We start from the raw sequence: 18782 nt of genomic DNA, 5'->3' as shown, positions 1-18782 counted from the left end.
AAGTGGCATGTATCGGCTAATTTCCCCTGAGGTCTGTTCGGTGAGTCAGATGAATACAAAGCATTTACTTCAGGCTCAAGTCATCTGGCTCCATCTGTGGGTCCAGAAAGGTTATGACGGTCCTTCACGCACATACTATATAACATTATGGACAAGTAACACAATGAACTGTGTAAAAACCCTCAGCGACAAAGCTTAATTTTACAAATCTGACCTGTGTCACTTAATGTGGTCACAATTTTGGAATTCTTCTACATAACCCACGGATCTACAGGGTAATGTTTCTCCATATAGAGAGTGAAAAACCAAGCGTGAGGAGACTTATAAGCCATGCATGGTCCTCTGCCATCTATAGCGTTATTAGTAGATCTCTCCCTACTTGGGACCTACCCAGATGAAAATTTTCCCATTCCTAGTTCCCAGATTTTCATCATAATGCATAAATATTTGTAAAAAGAGGAGCCTGATCCTGTTTTTTGCTGTCTGTAGTTAAGATAGCAGCATGAATCTTCTCATAAGTAGTGCTGAGCGAATACATCCGGCACTACTCGCACGAATAGTACGATATTTGGTCTATTTGTTACTCGGTGAGTAATTAGGTATTCACCTCGGTATATTCGAGTGACCTGCCCAGCATGTTTGGTGCTTTATTTGCAGCCAATGAACATGCTGGGCTGGCTTGCTAATAACAGTAATGGCAGCGCCATCTTTGGTGTGGCATTACTGTGATTGGCCGGCCTTCCAGCATCATAGGGGATATTTAAAGGATGCCGGCGACATCTTGGGCACAATGCAGCCGGAAACAGCGTAGGGAGAGTGTAGTTTGAGCGTAGGGAGAGTGAAAGGAGCGTAGGGACAGTGATAAAAAGCTATAATGAGCGTCATTTATTTCAAAAAAGCTCTTTTAAGAGCTGAAGACTGTTTTTGTTTGCTAGGTGGGGATTTAGTAGTGAGAGATTTAATAGGAGGGAGAGCAGGAGGTTGGGTGAAAGGCAGGCACCTGGGTGTTCTGATCATTGAAAGTGCATGCTGCAGCTCTCTGCTATTTTCCACCTAAAATACCTAATATTTGTCTAGCAGTTGTGTGACTGGCGCAATCCTGGTATAGATAATCTTACGTGACAACTTAGCAGGGGCAATAATCTTCGTTACTCTGCATTTGTCTTTTCGTGACATACTGTACTTCATGATAGTGGTAAAATTTCCTTGATATTACTTGCGTTTATTTGTGAAAAAATGGAAATTTGGCGAAAATTTTGAAAATTCCGCAATTTTCCAACTTTGAAATTTCATGCCCTAAAATCACACAGATATGTCACCCCAAATTCTTAATAAATAACCTAGATTAAAGACAAAAATGAGACACACTGGCGCTTGCTAGTCCGAAGGGGATTGATCTAAAAGCAGCTGCTGATAGGACAGGCTCTGCGTAAATTCCCGGCTTGATCCGGCCGGTAGCACTGCTAAGAATAAAAACTGACACTTTATTAATATCTTAAACTTAAAATATATACATATGGTTTGGATAAACAAGTAAAAGACATTAAAAACAAATATTTTATATAAAGATGGGATAAAAAGTGAAACAGTGGGGCTAAAAAGCAATAAACCCACTACAATGTCAAAAAAGGATTATTTTCATAAGCTTATACGGTGTGAACTATAGGGCCTTTTTTGGTGCTAAACTAAGCGGTGTAGAGATCTCCACGACGGTTAGTTTAGTACCAAAAAAGGCCCTAAATTATGATATCAAAAGATATGCTTCTCAGCATCTCCTTATCAGGTGGGGGGATGCGCATATAGATTCATCATTTTATACTCATCCTTTACTCCCATTTTATTAAGCCTTGTATATATAATAATAATAATAAAAATTATTTTCGACCTTAAATTCTGACATAGTTTACGACGTATAAGATTTTTAAGTCCCCCTATGATAATAATCCTTTTTTGACATTGTACTGGTTTTATTAAATAAAATTAGATAGATTTTATGAAAAACAAATTAGTTCTGAGAAGCAACGAGGGAACAAACTGGTTTGTAGAAAACGAAGATCTTCAAATCATTGTATCCTTATGTTGTAGTAGGTGTTGTCCTGCTGTCCCGTTAGGTCCTTCAAAACAAAAGTTTACTGTTTTCAAAAATCAATTTTCCATCATAATTGCAATATTCCATAGATTCTATCTATCTATCTATTATCTATCTATCTATCTATCTATCTATCTATCTATCTATCTATCTATCTATTATCTATCTATCTATCTATTATCTATCTATCTATCTATTATCTATCTATTATCTATCTATCTATCATCTATCTATTATCTATCTATCTATCTATTATCTATCTATCTATCTATCTATCTATCTATCTATCTATCTATCTATCTATTATCTATCTATCTATCTATTATCTATCTATCTATCTATCTATTATCTATCTATCTATTATCTATCTATCTATCTATCTATCTATCTATCTATTATCTATCAATCTATCTATCTATTATCTATCTATCTATCTATCTATCTATCTATTATCTATCTATCTATCTATTATCTATCTATCTATCTATCTATCTATCTATCTATCTATCTATTATCTATCTATCTATTATCTATCTATTATCTATCTATCTATTATCTATATATCTATCTATCTATTATCTATCTATCTATTATCTATCTATTATCTATCTATCTATCTATTATCTATTATCTATCTATCTATCTATTATCTATCTATCTATCTATCTATTATCTATCTATCTATCTATCTATCTATCTATCTATCTATCTATTATCTATCTATTATCTATCTATCTATCTATTATCTATTATCTATCTATCTATCTATCTATCTATCTATCTATCTATCTATCTATCTATCTATCTATCTATTATCTATCTATCTATTATCTATCTATTATCTATCTATCTATCTATTATCTATTATCTATCTATCTATCTATTATCTATCTATCTATCTATTATCTATCTATCTATCTATCTATCTATCTATCTATCTATCTGGGCTGGCGGAACGCACCAAATAAATATAAAGATGATAATAAGGTGCGTTCACACCCTGGGGTCCACCGTGCAGGGATGGTAACTGCAGTTCGGTAATGGTGGACACAATATGGCGGTGTAGCGCCGAATACACACGGGTTGGCTGTCACCCGGTGTGAACTGTGGCAAACTCTATTACCTCCAGAGCTGCTGCAAAGTAATACAAATATGAGCGCTATACCCTGTTAGCTGACACAGGGCACAACTGGCGTCACACTGGCGAACGCCACTAACCAATGCTAAATTTAGTGAATTTAGCGCAGTGAGTGTGTGCGGCGTCGCACTGGCAAACACCACTAACTGACTCTATAAATTGGGTCTGTGCAATGTGACCGCATGGCGTCGCGCTAGCGATGCCACTACTTAGGCGCTGTATCTATACTCCAATTACCCAGACACGTGGGTAGGGGATCATTAGGAGCTTTCACCAGAGGCAGAGACATATATGCTTGCACACACACACCACGATTATAGGATATACTAGCGTACGGCCATGCGAACCTTTTATAGCTGCAGTCTTCCTCTTCCGGGACCTTGCTACTGGACCAATCTGAGCAGCTTGAGGACCTGAGCATGTGACCTCCGACCACCAATGAGTGGCCATCTCATGGGCATGCTCAGAAGGCCAAAAGCAGGACTTAGTCCCAGGAGCGTCTGCTCGCTGCTGACTAATGCTGATTGCTATAGCTGGACCTGGGAAGGCAGCAATAACAAAACGAACAGCATTAGCCTGAGCATGACGCTGGGACCGATATCTCTGCTGAGCAGAATCGTCTGTGGCTGAGGAAAAATGGGAGACCGCAGAGGACATGGCTTGAGATTCCCCCTGTGCAGCTGCGGGAACTCGACGCCTAACACTATCTATCTATCTATAATCTATCTCTCTAATAGCCATCTATCTATCTATACTACAGTCTATCGCAGTCCAGTCTCATCCAAAGATCCTTGAATGAAACTCATTTAATTGTTATATGTGTATCTACAGTTGGGAAAATAAACACAATGTGAACTGCAAGCACCGATTCAAATGAAAGGTCGAGTTTTAAGAAGCGATACATATTAAAATTTAATTTCATTGACACAAAAAATGAAAAACATAATTGTAAACAGAGATTGTCATGTAGGGGACACTGTTCAGACAAAAAAAAGGTAACTAGGGAGGCAGAGAAATTAGCTTCTTCTGGATAAACGCGCGTCGGGGTGAGGGAATGCTGTGGCTATTATTTCCCATTTAGAAATTACTGACAACCTCTCCAAGGTAATTTCGGCACAGATCACTTTATCAATACTCCTGGCATTATTAATTTATGACTATTTACCTTATGCATTCACTTTGTGTGATCCTATAATCTCATGAATTGGGGGAGAACACATTGATCTATATCTATATTGTTACTCTGCACTTGCAGCATACTAGCACAACTCTGAACATAATTAAGATTGGTGCATTTCCCTTCTATTTCCACAATACCTTTCTGACTTACCTTATCCACACACTATAGAGTCATAGTCATTTTGCCTATTTTTATTAATTCCTGACCATCACAGTGCACTTTGTGTATTCTATGGTTTATTGCCATTTACTTGGAAACTAAAATTGAATCAGGAAACAGATGTATTGAATAGTACAATAATACTAATTTCTGCTCCTCCCTTGTTACCTTTTTTGTCTGAACAACGTCCCCTACATGACAATCTCTGCTTAAAATTATGTTTTTAATTTTTTTGTATCAATAAAATGAAATTTTAATATGGACCTCTTCTTAAAACTCGAACCTTCATTTGACTCTTTAATTGCAGTTGCAGTTTGCGTTGTAATTATATAGCTTCTGGAAGTGCCATTGTCACTTTGAACAGATATTTTGTGGTTAATGAGCTGGGAAAATAAGTATTTGAAATATTGCCAATTTTGCAAGCTTTCCCACAGTTGTAGATCGGATCCCTTGGCTCCTCATAGAGGGAGACACTTAGTAAGGTTGTCTCTTTAAATTTTCCACTGGTTTATTTAGGTACAGCATAAACCAGGGCAGGATCATCGTATAAACATGGCCTTTCTGGCCTAACAGAAAAAAAAACCAAAACCAACGACACAGTAGGTCTTGATGAGGGGATTCCCCCACTCAGGAAACAAACAATAATTAAAAAATCTCCAGGCACACTCCACCTTGTAATGAGCCAGAAGGCTGTGTATTTATTCTCTGGACTCCACCCTAGGGTGGAGATGTGTTGAACATCCTCCCAACCACTCTACAGCTGTTCAATCATCCTAGCCCTAAACATGGCCGATTAACCTCTGATAGTATCCCATCTTTCTCAGAAACACCAGAATCTGTTTCTTGGAGACCGTTTTTTGCCAATTTTGGATTGCCTCCACCTTCACTTGTGGCTTTATTCCGCCACTCCTGGCTATGTAGCCCAAGTATTTTTCCTTCTTTTCCCCTTGGCGCACTTCTTTGTGATTATGGTAGACCTGGCCTTCCTCAGAGCATTCAGCATGGCCTGGACCTTCTGCAGATGACTTCCCCACTCTGGGCTGAAAATCACAATATCATAGAGGTAAGCTGCAGCAAACTTGTTGTAAGGGGCTAGGATCCGGTCCATGGCCTTCTAGAAGATAGCAACCCAAACGGCATTCTGGTGTACTGAAAGCAACCGTCCAAGGTAAAAAAGACCATCTACTTCTTGGCACTTTGATAGAGGAGTATTTGACAGTAACCTTTCGTTAGGTTCAGGGTTGAGATGTATGTGGCTGACCTTAGCTTCTCTGTGAGTTCATCGATGCAGGACATCGGATACTCGTCAAATTTAGACACCTCATTTAGTTTCCTGCAGTTGTTGCAGAAATGCAACTCTCCATCAAGCTCTGGCAAGAGGACAACGGGGCTAGACCAGTCGCACTTTTACTCCTTGATGATGGCCAGGCTCAACATTTTCCTGGGCATCAAGAACTGTCAGGAGAACGTTTTGTCAAGAACTACAGGAAACGTCTGACCTCTGTAATTGCAAGTAAACGTTTCTGTACCAAATATTAAGTTGTTTTTCTATTCTATCAAATACTTATTTCATGCAATAAAATGCAAATTAATTATGTAAAAATCATACAATTGGATCTTCTGGATTTTTTTTAAGATTCTGTCTCTCACAGTTGAAGTGTACCTGAAATAAAAATTATAGACCCCTCCGTTCTCTGTAGGTGGGAAATCTTGGAAAATCAGCAGAGTATCAAATACTTATTTTCCCCAATATATCTATCTATCACTTGTACAATGAAGGGATATTTCCATCCTTAGCATTTCTGTGTGGTCACATACAGCCTTCACGATAAGAAGGAGACAGTTCAGTAGAATGCAAGCAGTGCATTGATCTTACAGCGACATTCTGAATTATGATTTGATTTCATGTAGGTTTGTTTAAAACTCTTAGTAGCTGTTATAATACCTGATAAGTAGATTCTGTTCTGTCGTCTTTTGGTTCAGAATTCTGCGTTCCATTCCCTAGAAAACATACAATAATTTGAATCAATTCTAAATCTATATTTAGCAAATGGGGTTGAATTATTAATCATACCTACAGTTTAAAGTGTCCTACAGTAACCTACAGACAGTGTCAGGTCGGCGCCGTTATGCTGTTTACACTGATACCTGGGGATGAAATCTGTCTTGTGGTTCTTGTTTAATCTTTCTTTTCAGTTTTGAGTTAATGATATGCCCGTGCTTTGGGGCAGTCCGTTGGGCGTCTTCTTGTGGTGCTCTGATTAGCTATTCAAAACGCAGACTGCTGACAGGTCACTGATCCCAACTGACCTGCCCCCTAGTTTACATAATGAAAATTATATATACATACTGAAAGAAAAAGCCTTTCTGCTGGTAGGCGCCGGCCGTGGCTCCTGCACTGCAGCATGATCGCATATGTACTGTGCATATACTTATTATGGTTGCGGTTCATAATAGGAAATACTAACTTTCCTTCTGCATTCTAGGAACTCAATTTGGCTGTTATAATTGTGGTTGCTGATCATCTTGTTTAAGGTGGGGAGCAAAAACAAACTCTTAAGGAAAATTTGTAAAAGAAAGGTATAGAAGTGCTATTTTATATAACACATTCCCTTTATAAGTGCAAACTTTTTTAAAATGAAGCCTGCCTTCTTAGATGGAAAAAAAATTGTAATAGCAAGCAACTTATCAAATTACTTATTAAAATTCTTCTCACCTCTCCGGCCCCTTCACTGTAGGCCAGGACTTCCGTACACATCTTAGAACTTACTGCTCGTCATAAGGTTGCATTGAAGATGAGACCTTATCACTCACAATGAGCTCTGGCCTAGATGTGGCCCAACGTCCTGCCATTTGGTTCTCTTCTTTCCATTGTTGGTCGCGTCACCTCTCCGGCCCTTTCACTGTAGGCCAAGACTTCCGTATGCCTCCAGAACTCACTGCGCATCATAAGATTGCAATGACGACTCGACCTTGTGACACACAGTGAGCTCCGACCAGGTGTTAGCCCAACTGCTTGCCATCTGGTCTTCTTTCCATTGTTGGTTGTGCCACCTCTTTGACCGCTTATCTGTAGGCCAAGACTTCCATATGCATCCAGAACTCACTGCACATCATAAGATTGCAATGACGACTAGACCTTTTGACATGCAGTGAGTTCTGACCAGGTGGTAGCCCAACTGCTTGCCATCTGGTCCTCTTCTTTCCATTGTTGGGCGCCCCACCTCTCCAGCCACTTCACTGTAGGCCAGGACTTCCATATGTGTCCAGAACTTATTGCGCATCATAAGGTTACAATGACGACTAGAACTGATCACTCGCAGTGAGCTTTGGCCTAGATGTGGCCCAACTGCTTACCATCTGGTCCTCTTCTTTCCATTGTTGGGCATGCCATCTCTCTGGCTCCTTCACTGTAGGCCAGGACTTCCGTATGTGTCGAGAACTTATTGTTCCTCATAAGGTTGCAATGACGATGAGATCTTATGACGCAGTGAGCTCCAACATGGATGTGACCCAAGCGCTTGCCATTCAGTTCTCTTCTTTCCATTTTTGGATGCCACCTCTTCGGCCCCTTAACTGTAGGCTAAGATGTCAGTACTCATCCAAAAGTCACTGTGCATCATTAGGTTGCAATGATGACAAGACCTGATGCATAGTGAGCTCTGGTGTGGATATGAACAAAAATCCTCTCCTACAGTAAAAAGGCCTGTGCATGATGATGGAAGAAGAAGGCCGGCTGACAGCTGGAGATTTCAGCCATGAGTTTGGGTTATTTTCTAAACATCCGGCATTTGTAACTACGAGCTGTACGTTAACTGCATGTTTGTAAACTGGTTATATATACACTTTTAGTTTTGAAAGCATTCATGAAAGTTTATTTGGTCTCAATGTTTTGGCTGCAGAAGTGAATACAGCTTACATCACTGCTGCAGTCAATCACTAAGCTCAGCGGCTTATGCTCTCATAAGAGCCACTGAGCTCAATGATTGGTGGCAGCAGTGATGTGACATGACTGCTGCAGCCAAAACACTGAGAACGGATTAAAATCCAAGAAAAAAGTTTTGCGACTACTTACTGCTACCTAATAGTTTTTTCTCTGCATGTTTCTTGAGAAAGCAATATGACCCCAAAATGATCAGGATAAGGATGATAACGTTTCCAACAACCATCCCAGTGATAAGGGAAGAATCCATAGATCTGCACACTGTAAAAAAATGGTGCAATATTAGAACATAAAATATCAGTGAATCATTGGTTGCTTAAAGGAAGAGTCCAAACAGAGCAGAGACCTTGTGTCACACCTAACGTAGAGTGTAAGTGTCACGGGGCTACCGCAACAGAGAGGTTCCAGAGAACCACAGCGCTCTGGGCACAGTGAACAGAAGCTCTTCTCCTGATTTTGACCTGGCTGCTTTGTGCCAGCAGTGCAGGAGTTAACCTTATTTGCTAAGTTGCTGTGAGCTAAGTCTCTTAGCTGAAGTGGATTTTTGTAATCTCCTCCTCTATATAGACCCAGCCTTGACTACAGCTAGTATCAGTGATCAGTTCTGCTGCCTGGCTTGGAGGTTGAAGGAGTGTGATATTTGGAGCTTTTTAGGTTTATTACAGAGATTGGTGTCTGTTGTTTCGGTTGCTTGCTAAACCTGTTTTCCTTCCTAGTTTTCTCCTTCTCTTCCCTTCTATGTGTACCCTCTGTGGTTGTGTGAGCATTTGGTGAGTTTGAGACTGTTAGTTACCTTGTCTGTATACCCTGTTTATTGTTGTGTTTATACACTGGTGCAGTCCTCCTCCCTGGGGGGGGGAGAGGGGGCCACTTATAGGGCCTGCACAGGAGACAGGGAGACGCTGGCGGCTCGGGCCTCCTAACCATCATAGGTACCCCCGAGATAAGGGAAAGCCAGGGCCCCATTAAAGTGGTAAGGACAGGTGCGGGTCCCAGTACGCCCGCCTGCCCCTTTAACGCCGCTTATGGCGTGACAGTAAGGGGGTGGTGGATGAAATAAAGATTCATGGGGGATACGAAGGAGAATAATTGTGTCCCATTTCATGTCACTCACTAGACAGAACAAGATGGACTACTTCTTTATGGCTGAATTACCAATGTAATATAAACTTACTAATATGTTAATTATATTGGCTGAGGACAATAATGATCGAAAGGACAAATATCACACTGAGTATATTTACCTGGACAAGAAATCGTCTGACCTGGAAGAGCAGGAAAAGAGGCAAAATAAATTTAAATATATTTTTTTTTACAAAAGCACTAAGTTTACTATTTCTAGTAATTGCAGAAATGTATCTTTATCTGGAAAAGAAAAACACTTTACTTATAGAAGTAGAAAAATAATGGAAGATACCTTAAGATTATAAGGATTTTATTGAATTGTTCTTTCTTTCCGTGTCTTTTCTTTCCTTTCTGCATCTTATTTTTTGTTTTTTTTCATCCATCTACTTTCCTGTTCCTGGACCTTTTTTTACTTCCTTTCCTTTAACTTTATACCCTTTAATTTTCCTTTCATTTCCTTTCCTATTCTCCTTCTCTTCCTTATCATTTATCTGCTTTTCTTGTCTCTAAATTATTTTTTCATTTCTCCTTTTTTTTCTATTAACCACATTTAGTTTTTTCTTTGTACTTTACATTCCTTTCATTCTCTTCCATTTTTCTTGAAAATATTTTGCTTCATTTCTTTTTTTCTTTTCTCTCCTTTATCCCTTTTCCTTTCCCTTTAATTATTTTTCCCCAACCTTTTTCCGCTCTACAAATTTTTCCATTCCCTCCACCTCTTTTGTATCGCCATCAACACTTTTTATTCACCTTTTTTCTCCTTCATCTCTTTTGCTTCAATAGCTTTCCTTTCAATTCGCCTCTTCACTTTCCCTTGGCCTTTTATTACTTTTATTTCCTTCTCTTTCTTTCAACATGTTTCACTCCCATTCATCTTTGTTTCTTTCTGTTCTTTTCTTCTATCTCTTTTTTTGCTTTCCACACTCCTCATTTCCATTTTTCTACATTCCTTTCACCTCTTTTCTGTACCATTCCCTTCACTTCCCTTCTTCCTTTTCCCTTCAATCTCTTCCCTTTTCTGTTCACCTGTTTTTCTTTTATCTATTCACCTTCTTTCATTTCATTCCCTCTTCGTCATGGGGATATCTCGACAGAGAGTGGCCAGAAGATTGCGGAATATATGTTCTTGCCATTGGCATTTGGAAATTACCAGTGATAGTTTATTCTGCCTGGTTTACAGTTGGAGGAGATGTTTGGTGGTTAGAATTGATAGAGAGTTGTCCTGGAGATTTCTACTTGGAGTTTGCGTGTTCATCCTCATCCTCTCCTATTTAGTTTTGCCTACCTTCCCCTCCCCTGTGTACCACTCTGTTGTTTGAAGAGTGTATTTTGTATGATTGCAATTTTCATTTATCCCTGTCTCTCTTCCCATAGCAAAGGCATGTGACCCTGGCATCTCCACCTTCTGGGGTAATCCAGGAAACATGGATAGATTAGGGCGTCCCTTAGCTTGAGGGTTCGGGATGGAGCCCCTTGTCTCGGGATATCCTGCAACAGGACTGTGACACTTTCTTTGATAGTCAACTGCTTTCCTTTGCATCATTTGTTTGACTTATTTTTCTTTCCTACGGAGTTTGCTCATTGCTTTCAACCATGAAAAAATACACAACTCAAACAATGAAAGCTCAGCATACCTGCATCAATCGCTTCCTGGGTGTACCGCAGCCTGAGCAGGCAAATAGTTAAATTCACAAAAAAAAGTTGTCACTTCATTCTTCTTGGTTTACTACTTTATTAGGGATTGATGAACACAAATGGCAAACAGTACAGTTTTTTAAAGTAACTGACGCGTTTCGGAATACGATTCCTCAGTCATGTTCTATGACAAATTAATCGTATTCCGAAAAGCGTCAGTTACTTCAATGACTGTACTGTATGTAATTTGCTCACGTCGATGTCTAATAAAGTAATAAACCAAGGAGAATGGAGTGCCGAATTTCTTCTGTGGATAAAGGCATATAGGTCTGTAGTGGAGATGGTAGGAATTTTTAATATCAAGCTTACTGTATGGGCTAAGTGACTTCATTTTATTGAAGCATTAAAAATAGTTGCATATGTAGACTTATCCTGTATGAATCTAGTAGACTTATATAAATTCACCAAAAGTAGAGATACTCTTGAGGGAACATTTTTTTCACTCCAATATTGCAATTGGTATTTCTGCCTATTGTAAATATTTTGGATACAAGTTTGGCATCTGTATAACAAACATTGTTATCGTAACAGTTGGAAAGAGTTATAAAACTTACCTACGACATGCAAAGTGATGTTACCGCTGGTGGTCACATTACTTCCAAAGCTCACCATACAGGTAAGTAAAGACTGATCATCCTCAATCCATGGAATAAACGTGAGGCTGGCGTGATACGTCATCGTGCCATCATCATTCCTTTCTACGTATGTCTGTGTTGTTCCATATTTTTCAATGTTTCCTTCCCATGTGATAAGTGGAGATTTTCCAGAACATCTTCCAGGACTTGTACAATTCACTGTTACCTCCTCACCTGCAACAATCCTTCCCACAGGAGATATTTCTGGTTTATCTGACAACTCTAGGAAATAATTAGTGAAAGGCATAAAATGTTATTAAAAAGAGTAAGAAGCATCAAAGCAAGGTCATATGCATCTTACCATGAGCCAGATACGATGATTGCACTATTACACCAGCTAACAAGCCACTTTAGCCAAGACTCATCCCCATCTTGGCGTACATGTACCACACCATAGTTAAACTACCCAAGAAATGTTGATAGCAATAACCCAATCCAAATATTTTAAGAGTGTTTTGAGAAAGACCATTGGCAACAATTTGTGGAAAGTTTTTTTTTCAGTTCCCGGCATGTTTAGACACTTTCGGTTTTCTGAGTACTTTTATAAATCTACGTACCGATCACATTCACTCTGACCATGGCGTTCTGAAAACTATAACTTAGAGTCCAATTTTTACTGTCTTCATGTCTAAAGTAATAGGTCCCATCGTCTTCCCTCTTGGCGTTATTTATGGTCAATGTGCAATCTCCGTAATCAGGATTTCCCGTAAGATGAAAGTTTTCTTTAATGACATGTCTTGACTTGACATTAGTGGCTACAAATGTAACTGGTAGAAGAGGATTTTTGAGCCACGAGCCCCTGGAATTCTTGAACACATTTTTAGAGCTAGCATTAAATTGGCAAGGAATGGTGACACAGAGGCCCTCTTGGACATTGACAGTAGATTTAACGTCAATGGAGTAACCAGGAACGTCCTGACACAGGAAACCTGTTGAAAAAAGGAATGAATGACTTTTTGAAAAATTCTTTTCAAATTAAAGTAATTTAAAAAAGCTTCCATATTCACCGGAATATCAGTATTCTCAAAAATAGAAGTAAATGTTGACGCGTTTCGACTAAACAGTCTTAATTGTATTGATTAAGATTGTTTAGTCAGAAAGTGTCAACGTTCACTTCTGCCTTTCTATGATGGACTTTTAATGGAATTTCAATAAAGGTATCAATTTTATGGAATTCCAGCTTTTTTTTCATGGATTATTTGTCTGCATTCACTAACTGGAACCCAGGATCTCCTCCAGGTCCACTGATGTGACCTGGAGATAACTTGTACCACAGATATCCAGGTCAGAGCTACCTCTCAACATTCAGAAACACAGTATTGCCAGCAGTGAGAGCAGCCTCTTCTTACTTCATCATGACTATTATCTCCAGTATTAGATCAGATAGACAGGGTGGACAGCAGTGTGAGCAGATTTTTCTTACCAAAACACCTCTGGTATCATCATCATTAAAACAGATAGACAGGGTGGACAGTAGTGTGAGTGACATGCTGTGATGGTCTTTGGTAAGAAATGGGGTCCTCAAACTGTCTCTGGAACTGGGACTCTAACTATCCCTGTCCAGGGGGTACTCTTGGTGGTAGAGAGGCCTGAGTCTCCAACCTTACATTGCTCTGGTTAACCCCTGATCTGCCCCTCCATCTTCCCATGAGTCATGGGACATAATTATAAGGTAAACAAGACACAAAGATAAAACAGGGATTAAAGAAAGCAACAAACACCAAAGTTAGAGAGGTATATAGGGAAGGGTAGGAATGTACCAATCAAATGGGAATAGGACAAGAGGAAAGCATACACCCAAAAACAGCACGCAACATTTTCCAGTAGCAACAACGATCTCCTATTCAGCACAGCATCTCCAAGGAACTAGGAAGAAAAGTTTTCACTGGCAAGACAGAGAAGGTCTGGCCAGGATTTATAGGGAGAGGCAATGACCAGATCAGAAGCAGCTGAAATGGAGCTGCAAGTTTCTGACCAGCATAAAATGGGTTGTTAACTTCTTCAGCACCAAAAGAAAACAAATCCATTTAACATGGGACGCAATCACATAGGCTAAATGGAAGATCTGCGATTCACAATACACAGTGATCTTCTACTCCCAGATCTCCCAGGAGGACTTGACACACTTGATAGTGAGCAGCCTCTTCTTAACTCTACACCACTGATATCTCCAGGATTAGATCAGATAGCACCATGCCCTTACTGATCACAAAGAAGGATAACATAACTTCTGCTCCCACATGTTACAGGTAGGATTTTGTGAATTATAAGAAAAAAAAACCTTACTTTTCAAGAGTAGAGCCAGGACAATAGAAAGACTGACCCAAATGTCAAAGCCGCTATTCTGCATCATCTTGACGGAGATTAACTCTTGATTTGCGAGGCGTTGTCTCTTTTGAAAATAACATTTCTGAAAGTCTTCAGCAACTTCTCCTTTTTCTTTTTCCTGGATTTCTTCATTTTATGTGTCCACCTTTAACTTTTCACAGATCATGTAAGGACTTAATTTACTGCACAGTGAAAGCATTACAATGACATACTTGACAAACAAAGCACAGGAAATGGGAAATTTTATTAAAATCAGAGAAAAGACCAAACTTTTGCAACGACAGACTAAAAAATAGTTCCCGGCAGAATGCAAAAATTCACAATGTGTTATGTCTCACCCGGTGAAGTAGATTCTGGAAGGCGTTGGTCCAGATAATCGGTTATTGTGTAGCACGGAAATATGATGTTGGTGCAGCAGACAGGAAGGATCAATGGATGCTAAATACACTAAACAGCAACCATAGGAAAAAAGAGTAGTAGTCCAGTAGTAAGCCCATGACTCAAAGAAGAAAGATTGATGAAACTGGCCAAGATAATGGCATGACAGAGTAGACTTGGCAATCTAGTAGAGCAGAAAATATCAGCCCTAAGAAGCACTGAACAGCAATGTTTGAGATCTTATTGATGTAGTAGAGCCAAATAGATCCGAAGATTCAGTGCACTTGTGTTGTTGTAGTTGGGTTGGTCAGGAAGCTCAATGCAAAGATGTGGCAGTCTATTTGTATAGTAAAGCTGGATTTCTCAGGAAACTCAATGTATAACAGACAAGCAAAATGATCCAAAGTAGTGGCAAACATAAAAGACTGGAATAAAGATGGGTTAAAATTGTGCTACCATTGGAAAGATGAGGAGGAAACAAGAGTCCAAGATTGTGGTCTACTGGTTAACGCGTTTCAAAGTGTTGAGCTTCTTCATTAAAACAAATTGCTGTGGTTTGCAGAGACTCTAAAGAAGAGCCACCAGCGAACCAAGGCACCAACTGGAGGAATACAGATCTGCTCTACTGACCGTCACTGAACCCTCAAAAACATTTGGAGAATACAGGTTGGGACAATCAATGCGGTCTTTCGAAAGACAGCCAGGCCAGCAGAGAAGAACACCAACTAACCACATGTGTCCACACTGACCATGCAAGAATTGAGATGTTTTCACCTTCTGGGAACATGACTCCATTTTGAATGCACCGAGATACCGTGACGAGATCCTGAGGCCCATTGTTGTGTCATTCATCAATGACCATCACCTCCTGTTACAGCATGATAATGCATGGCCCCATGTTGTGAGGATCTGAACTCAATTTCTGGAAGCTGAATGGTGAAGGCAAATAGAGGTCACACCATATACTTACTGGTTTTCTGACTCCCCCCCACCCCCACCCCGGGATGCCCCAGTATTGTAAAACTACACATTCTAGAGTGGCCATGTATTGTCGCCAGCCTACAAGACACACCTGTGAAATAATCATTCTGTCTTATAAGGATCTCAATATACCACACCTATGAAGTGGATGGATTATCTCAGCAAAGGAGAAGATCTCCCTAACACAGATTTAGACAAATACGTGAACAATATTTGAGAGAAAAAGGCCTTTGGTTTCCATGCAAAAAGTCTTAGACCTTTCAATTCAGCTCATGAAAAATGGGAGCAAAACCAAGTGTTACGCTTATAATTTTGCTCAGTGTATTTCCTTGCTTCTGACACTTATAACAATATTTTTTATTGTAATTGCTTTTGCACATTCTGTTAGGGCTAGCGGAACACACCAAATAATATAAAGGGAGATAAGAGGTGCGTTCGCAGTCCGGGGTCCACCGTGCAGAGATGGAACCTGCTGCTGAGTAATGGCGGATGGACACTTGCTCACACGTGAGTTTAGACCTCACCCAGTGTGAATAGAAGCAAACTCTGTTGCTTCAGAGATTCGCCAAATACACGCTGCGCCCTGTTAACAGTCACAGGGTGCAGCTGAAAGACACTAGTGGGATCGCTATGAATCACCCCCACTAAACTGGTGATTGGACTCGCTTTGACCCTCGGTGGCTTTTGAGCCCGCGCCTGAGGACGCCCTGAGTCAGATGCTGAGTCCAATTGGGAATTTCCACCCTACACTGACCGGTAGTCAGGACAGGACTAACAAAAACATTTACTGCACTGAGTGCATACAGCGCCGCTCTGGCTGACGCCACTAACCACCCTAACTAGGATCAGGAAAGCGCATTGATTGCGCACAGCACCGCATTGGCGGTCGCTGCTAATAGACGCTGTAGCTTGTGCCTAGTGCTGGGTGGCACAGTCTGGCGCTAGGTAGCTCAATCACCCAAGTACTTTCCACAACACTAGGGATGGGAATGATTAAGGAGCTTTCACCAGATTCAGTCATACATCCACACACACACAATTTCAGTTTTATACTAGCCGAGCGGCCATGCGAACCTTTTATAGTTGTAGCCTTCCGTGACCTTCCTAGTGATCCAATTGGAGATGCTACAGGACCTGAGCATGTGACCCCCGACCTCCAATGAGAGGTTGTCTTGTGGGCATGCTCAGTAGAAGAAAAGCAGGACTTAGTCCCTGGAATGTCTGCTCGCCGCTGATCAATGCTGGTTACAAAGGCAGAGCCTGGAAAGGCAGCAGTAACCAAGCGCGCAGTATCAGCCTGAGCCAGATGCTGGGACCGACATCTATGCTGAGCAGGCTCCACTGCAGCTGGAGGAGAATGGGAGACCGCAGCAGAGAGGGTTCGAGATTCCCCCTGTGCAGAGGCGGGAACTTGACACCTAACACATTCATTTTTACGCAACCTAATGGAGAAAAAATCTGAATTTTACCTTCAGCTTTGTGTTTTGTTTACAAACAATGTATTGGTGTATAGAGGTAGGTCTGTACATTATATAACTAGTGTTGAGCGATACCGTCCGATACTTGAAAGTATCGGATAGTATCGGCCGATACCCGAAAAATATCGGATATCGCCGATACCGATATCCGATACCAATACAAGTCAATGGGACATCAAGTATCGGAAGGTATTCTCATGGTTCCCAGGGTCTGAAGGAGAGGAAACTCTCCTTCAGGCCCTGGGATCCATAGGGATGTGTAAAATAAAGACTTAAAATAAAAAATATTGATATATTTACCTCTCCGGCGGCCCCTGAACTCAGCGCGGGTAACCGGCAGGCTTCTTTGTTCAAAATCAGCGCTTTTAGGACCTGAGAATCACGTCCCGGCTTCTGATTGGTCGCGGGCCGCCCATGTGACCGCCACGCGACCAATCACAAGCCGCGACGTCACCGCAAGCTATTAACGCGCTCATTTTTAAAAATGAGCGCGGTAATGACTTTCAAAGACGTAGCGGCTTGTGATTGGTCGCGGCCACGCGACCAATCACAGGCCGCGACGTCACCGCAAGCTATTACCGTGCTCATTTTTAAAAATGAGCGCATTAATAGCTTGGGGTGACGTCGCGGCTTGTGATTGGTCGCGTGGCGGTCACATGGGCGGTCCGCGACCAATCAGAAGCCAGGACGTGATTCTCAGGTCCTAAAAGCGCTGATTTTGAACAAAGAAGCCTGCCGGTTACCCGCGCTGAGTTCAGGGGCCGCCGGAGAGGTAAATATATCAATATTTTTTATTTTAATTCTTTATTTTACACATCTCTATGTATCCGATACCGATACCCGATACCACAAAAGTATCGGATCTCGGTATCGGAATTCCGATACCGCAAGTATCGGCCGATACCCGATACTTGCGGTATCGGAATGCTCAACACTATATATAACATTATTTTAGTGAAGAAAAATGCTGTGAAGTTTTTAGGCTGAAAAAATCTTTTGTACACACACAATACAGCATATGGGTCACTGTTAGTGTTTCTGCCTTCCATACTAAAACTCATGAGATTGAGCCTTGTAAGGGGTTCACTCACTCAGTTACTTGCAGAGGTAAACTCAGGAATGCTTCTTGTGGTAAAACACCTGCTGGTATATTAAAGTACAGCATAAACCGTAGCAGGGTTGAATAAAGCAAACGCGGCCTTTCTGGCCTAATGACAAAAGAAAACAAAGATAAAGTCCAATAGAGTCCTTTTTCCTGCAGGATTCACCTGCAGGTAACACACAAAGTCCTCAGCTCCTGCTGGATCCACGTTTGGAGTCTTTCCTCTACAAACACACAACACTGAGAAAAAAAATCAGTGGCTGTACATTTAATATCCCTGTCACACCCATGAGGTGGAGATATGGTGAGTAGGCATCCCGCCCAACTCTTGCCTACTCACCTACAAACCAGTCCCATAACATGGCTCATTAGCTTCTTCAGTACGTAGCATGCTGAAGAGAAACTTATGGGTTTCTACATCATGGAAGAAAGCAATCTTCGTGACACATATCTTCCCTCATATACCATGCCAGAATAATCTTAAAAGTTTTCCGTTACATATTTAGCTTGTACATGATGGTGCAACCAAGATCTGCAGAAGCTCATTGGAA

General features: G+C 40.7%; 1 protein-coding gene across 3 annotated transcripts; it reads right to left on the bottom strand.

The window, feature by feature from the left end:
* Positions 1–1916: 1916 nt before the first annotated feature.
* On the bottom strand, positions 1917–18653 carry LOC138651374 (sialic acid-binding Ig-like lectin 14). Of its 3 annotated transcripts, none has more exons than XM_069741518.1 (7): positions 18572–18653; positions 12522–12893; positions 11884–12186; positions 9754–9774; positions 8642–8770; positions 6512–6567; positions 1917–2114 (listed from the first exon to the last, which is right to left on the bottom strand). In XM_069741518.1, the coding sequence occupies exons 1-7, from the start codon at positions 18591–18593 to the stop codon at positions 2064–2066; spliced, it is 954 nt and encodes a 317-aa protein (XP_069597619.1). In that variant the 5' UTR covers positions 18594–18653; the 3' UTR covers positions 1917–2063. The 3 variants fall into 3 exon arrangements, with proteins under 3 accessions (XP_069597619.1, XP_069597617.1, XP_069597618.1); XM_069741516.1 differs by lacking the exon at positions 18572–18653 and adding an exon at positions 14251–14438; XM_069741517.1 differs by lacking the exon at positions 18572–18653 and adding an exon at positions 14251–14438 and having other exon boundaries at positions 8648–8770.
* Positions 18654–18782: the final 129 nt, after the last annotated feature.

Source organism: Ranitomeya imitator, chromosome 10 (assembly GCF_032444005.1).
Source record: "Ranitomeya imitator isolate aRanImi1 chromosome 10, aRanImi1.pri, whole genome shotgun sequence".
NCBI classification, from domain to species: domain Eukaryota; kingdom Metazoa; phylum Chordata; class Amphibia; order Anura; family Dendrobatidae; genus Ranitomeya; species Ranitomeya imitator.
This window is presented reverse-complemented; position numbering and strand designations above follow the sequence as displayed.

Bases quoted from the DNA above. Each gene is read 5' to 3' on its own strand.
- LOC138651374 (XM_069741516.1), bottom strand. From the start codon at position 14,317: ATGATGCAGAATAGCGGCTTTGACATTTGGGTCAGTCTTTCTATTGTC. The intron at 9,775-11,883 runs GTAAGTTTTATA...CTGCTCTTCCAG, and splicing joins CATCACTTTGCATGTCGTAG to GTCAGACGATTTCTTGTCCA. The intron at 6,568-8,641 runs GTAAGTAGTCGC...TATGTTTTCTAG, and splicing joins GAAAAAACTATTAGGTAGCA to GGAATGGAACGCAGAATTCT.